Source organism: Poecilia reticulata, linkage group LG19 (assembly GCF_000633615.1).
Source record: "Poecilia reticulata strain Guanapo linkage group LG19, Guppy_female_1.0+MT, whole genome shotgun sequence".
Taxonomy (NCBI): Eukaryota; Metazoa; Chordata; class Actinopteri; order Cyprinodontiformes; family Poeciliidae; genus Poecilia; species Poecilia reticulata.
In genome coordinates, this window is record NC_024349.1 from 3,973,369 (window position 1) to 3,977,984 (window position 4,616).

A 4,616-nucleotide genomic window follows, 5' to 3' on the forward strand; every position below is an offset into this window, starting at 1 on the left:
CAGCCCTCTGCTGAGTCCTTATGGAAAACCGGGAGCAGCTTCCAGTTTTTATTTTATTTTATTTTATTTTTTTAATTGAGGGTGCTAGYATGGTGCGCTCTATAGTCCGAAAAATACGGTAATTGGTTTTAAAAGATTTTTGAAAATGAATTGTCTGCAAATAATGCCATCTTCAAGTGTTTGTTGTAGTAGCGGCGTAATCATGTAATTTTCTTACCACTAGATGGCAGTAGGTACAGAGCATTTTACATTACAACAAGAGAATTAGAGATGTATGAATGTTACAGGCAGCGGTGAGAGCATCGAATCTAGCAAGAGAGTGATAGAAAAGACAGTGAAGCTCAGCAGTAGTTGGGTTGGAAAGAACATGGGTCCATTTCCCACAACATATCTGTGTGAAGTGAGCTTCTCTAGTCTGGCTACTATAAAAACTAAAACCAGAGAGTGACTGAGAGCTGTGGAGGAAGAGCTTTGTCTTTCTTCAATTTCTTCAATGTAAAATGTGATAAAAATGCATTTTTGTGTTTATTTGATTCCTATTCAAGAGACTTTGATAAGAATGACTATATATGGAATAGAGGCGGCTACAGRGTATCTTTGTTTCCATTTTTGGTTGGTGGTGTGTCTTGAGATTTTTTCAATTAAAATAATGTACCTTGGGTCAAAAAAGGTTGAAAAACACTGCTCTAAATGACTGCAGTGTATTTACATCATAGATATACAGATAAGACATTTGCTGACAGGAGCGATTATTCGTCTGGTGTGTGGCTAGTGGCTTTGCAGGAAATTACTGTATTTTCCGCACTATAAGGCACACCTTCAATAAATGGCCTTTTAAAAACTTTTTTCATATATATAAGGCGCACCGCATTATAAGCCGCAAAGAACAGATGCTTCAGTTTGGGTTGCCAATTTGTTCCATACTCTATTATTACACATCTACACTTGTAAAGAAGTGGTCCCTGAGTACTTTATATAGTAGCTGCCCCAGTCATTGTTTCACTCACGGTGTTGGTGTTGCGATATTGTGCCCAACTGCATTCTGGGTAACACAGACCAACCGACACGCTGCCGCCGCCGCAGTCTCTGTCTCTCTCCCCCTTCCCCTCCCCCCTGGCTTTAAATGTATTATCAAACTTTATTAACAAACCAGCATTCTGACAACTATCCCAGCATGCACCGCGCCCTTCTTCTTCTAGATGAAATCGGCGGCTGCTTAACGTAGTTGCTAGACCTGTTGTGGTTCCATATATAAGGCGCACTATCGGCTTTTGAGGAAATTGAAGGTTTTTATGTGCCTTATAGTGCAGAAAATACGGTAGTTTTTTTTTTTTTTGCAGGACTTCAGGAATTGAACTGCATGAATTTCTGACAGCTTGTCTGAGCAAACTAACACAACTGAGTAATGATGGAGGTCTGTGCTTTGATCTTATTCATGAAGTCACTTTTACTTCAGTGCATACTTTTTATTCTTCTGCATCACATTTCTATGCTTTCCTTCCCTCTTTTTGGTCACTTCATTTTTATGACAGTGACTTATGAATTGATCCATTAATCTGTGAAGAACCCTCATGTCTTTGTCGTTTCTAAAGAAAAATACTGTTAGATTTACAGGTGCATGTGTGTAAACTTGACTTTACTTAAGGACATTCTTCAGTGGCCAGTGCTGGGCACGTTTCTGCTAATCCGCTAACAGCAGAGCTACATTTTTGTTGCGTGCTTTAGCATTTTGGCTAAAATTGGCTAGCAATGGCTAACAAATTATTTTTGGGGATAAATTCTAAAGCACTAATTTACTTGGATGTTTTGTTAACTTTGAGTTGAATAAAGTGTGACATCTGTAACGAAGTTTTGTTTATCAATGTTCTGAATATAAAAGCAGACTTTTATATTCATGCTCTTATTTTGGAGTGTTACACAGCAAAGGACATTTATTCTGTACCCAGAATGCATTGCTGTAGCTTAAAATCTATTTATGTTCTGTGTTTTCTGACCAATTAGGCAAAATTAGCCACAGCGTTAGCAAAATTTAACAAACATAACACAGTTAGGTGTAAACTTCTGCCAAAGCTCAACAGACACTCCTCCATTTTGGAAATATTGTGACATCACAAACTCTCACCATTTCCAGATGTAATTTTTTGGTTATTATGGGTTTAAATTTAGGAAAATGAGGAATTTTCTACGGCAGAAACAGTTTAGAGCATGTCAGGAAACACTTACCGCTGTCCAGGTGGTTGGACTTGATGATCCGCTCTGAGTACTCTGATATACTGGAACATTCAATCTGGTAGAAACAGAAAATTAAATGCAACAACTGACAACTGGCATAGCTATCTTATTATAAAATTCTCAACCCTGTAGCCCTGGTGAGTTCCTGTCTGCATTTTGGTCCAGTTCAAATACCCATCATGACATGATTACTCTGTGTGTGGGTTTTTGATGGAATAATTGTTGGTTTGCATAAAATTAATAAAACTGAGCTCAGTTAGTGAGGAGTTTCCTTCTGAAACTCGTCTTTGTTATGTAAAATAGGAAACTGCTGCAGTCTACTGAGCCGGGGGAGAAAAGCTTCATCAAACATCCAACCATCTACAAATATTTAAAAACCCATTCAGAGGATTTTCTTTTTTTTTCCTTTTAAAACATGCAGAGCCTGACAGCAGCAGGTAAGGGATTATTCCTGACATCGTGCAGGATGATTTGGCTTTGCAGGAAATGCCCTGCAGTCAAGCTGAAAATAGAGGAGTGGTAAAACACTACAGAGGGACAAACGCTTAACAGGTCACAGTGACTGTAGTGCTGCCAAGGCTCGTTAAGGAAAATTAAGATCAGAGCGACTGCAACTAGACACTATTTAATATTGACCGTTTTCTCTTCTCACAATTTATTTTATTCATTCTGACTTCAATGATTTTATTATTTTTCAAGCTTCTTACTCTGAATATTGTCTGTATCCTAACTGTTCAGCAGTTTTGATTTCTTTTTAATTTGTGAGCACTTTGCTTAACTTAGTATTATAGTTTAATCATATTTATATTAATATTTGTATTTATTTTCATTCTACAAATCCTTAACCTGAATGTGACAAACTGCCGTTTCTAAAGTTATACAGTCAAACAGTAAAAGCATTAATTTGATTTACAAAAAAAAAAAATGGGGGTTAATTTTTCAAATAGTTATTCTTTCATTCAAGCTAAATATTTAGTTCATAGAATAAATATTTAGCTCAGAGATAAATTATTAGTCGACCTGCAAATTCACTCGACAATAAGTGGAAGTGGACTATCAAAATAAAAGTTGTGTTCTGTAACCGCCTGCTGGTGGATCACATGGATGTTGTTGAGTTGTGTTGTTTGTTTTAAGTAGAAATGTTGTACAAGACATGAAAAGAAAAAATGGTGATGAGGTGGAATGAGCAATGCCAGCAAGTGAATTTGCATATTAGCTAAATATTTAGCTTTCAACTTAAATATTTAGCTTGAAGCTAAAGTTTTATCATGCTAACTATATTTGGCTTGGAGCTTAATGTTTAGCTTGTAAACTGAATATTCAGCTTGAAACATTTATAAGTGAATAAATATGGTACTTGGGAGGGCAGGAGGAATCTGCTCCGACAGGCTAAATAACACAAAGTATTTGTTTAACTGTTTCTACACACTCAAAAGTGTGTAAAAATGAGTGTGTAATCCTCGAGTGACAGTTTGATCCACTCTCTACCAGTTGGTGGCATTTTTCGTTGTTTGCCAACCGCCAAAATAAAAAAAACAACCAAAACATTGAAGAAGAAGAAACCGTTGAAGAGAAAGACGGACAGTACAAGGTCTGTTTTGTTTACTGTGCGAATGTCTTCGGTCCAGCTTAACCCAGTTCATGAACAAGTGGTTAACTGCTGCTGCTGAAACATTCACAGAGTTCAAAGAAATAACCGTCAAGTCGGAGGAAGAGATGGATGATCAGCGCAGACTGCTGGATTTCTCCCGGACTCCACAGATAATCTTACACCGGATAGGTAGGAAACACCGGTTCAGTACCGTCGGCAACGGTTGTTCTCAAGACATATTTTCTAATTTCGGAATCTATAAATGTTGTTTTTGGCATTTTGGGTCCTGGTTAAAGTTTTAAAATAAAATAATGGGCTGTCTACTCCAAGTTATATCAGTTTCAGCTAGCTAGTGTGGATGGTCACATGACCATGCCTCTTTACTTTTTACCTGTACAAGTCAGTAAAAAACTTTAATAATCAACTGTAAGTAAAATATCTTGTACATATGTTCTTTAAAGGTCTTCTCCTGAAGCTATATAATGATAATTGTATCCCCGCATGCATCCGTTATTCATAAGAAGAGTAAACGTAACCATGGCAACCAACTCCGCGGTGGAGTTAGCCGTGGCCGCCCTGGACTGGAAGCTTTTCTTTCTTTCTGAATTTATTTCTTTCTGAATTTCTATTATTTTAGGGACCCCCGAACTTCCCAAGTCTGTGCCCACTGTCCCTCCCTCGCACTTCTTTCAGCCGTTATAACTTTTAAACCTTTGATATGTTTTTTTCCCCAAGAGCCAGCTTCTGCAGCCGAGGATCAGACCGCCAGGGTCCCCTCCCTCGGCTGCCGCCC

General features: G+C 37.9%; 1 protein-coding gene and 1 long non-coding RNA gene across 8 annotated transcripts in view; one reads left to right on the top strand and one right to left on the bottom strand.

Annotated features, from left to right (window-relative positions):
- LOC103481197 (protein arginine N-methyltransferase 8-B) overlaps positions 1 to 4,616 on the bottom strand; it is a 51,995-nt gene that overhangs the window by 15,946 nt on the left and 31,433 nt on the right. For all 7 annotated transcript variants that reach the window (XR_001777662.1, XM_017310926.1, XM_017310925.1 and 4 more), the window contains exon 4: positions 2,224 to 2,287. Coding sequence is in view for 6 of the 7 variants with exons in the window: in XM_017310926.1 (XP_017166415.1) it covers positions 2,224 to 2,287 (64 nt within the window). In the remaining variant the exon portion in view is untranslated. The remainder of the gene's footprint in view (positions 1 to 2,223; positions 2,288 to 4,616) is intronic.
- LOC103481196 (uncharacterized) overlaps positions 2,654 to 4,616 on the top strand; it is a 10,739-nt gene continuing 8,776 nt past the window's right edge. The window contains exon 1 of the long non-coding RNA XR_536245.2: positions 2,654 to 4,012. This is a non-coding gene — a long non-coding RNA (uncharacterized LOC103481196). The remainder of the gene's footprint in view (positions 4,013 to 4,616) is intronic.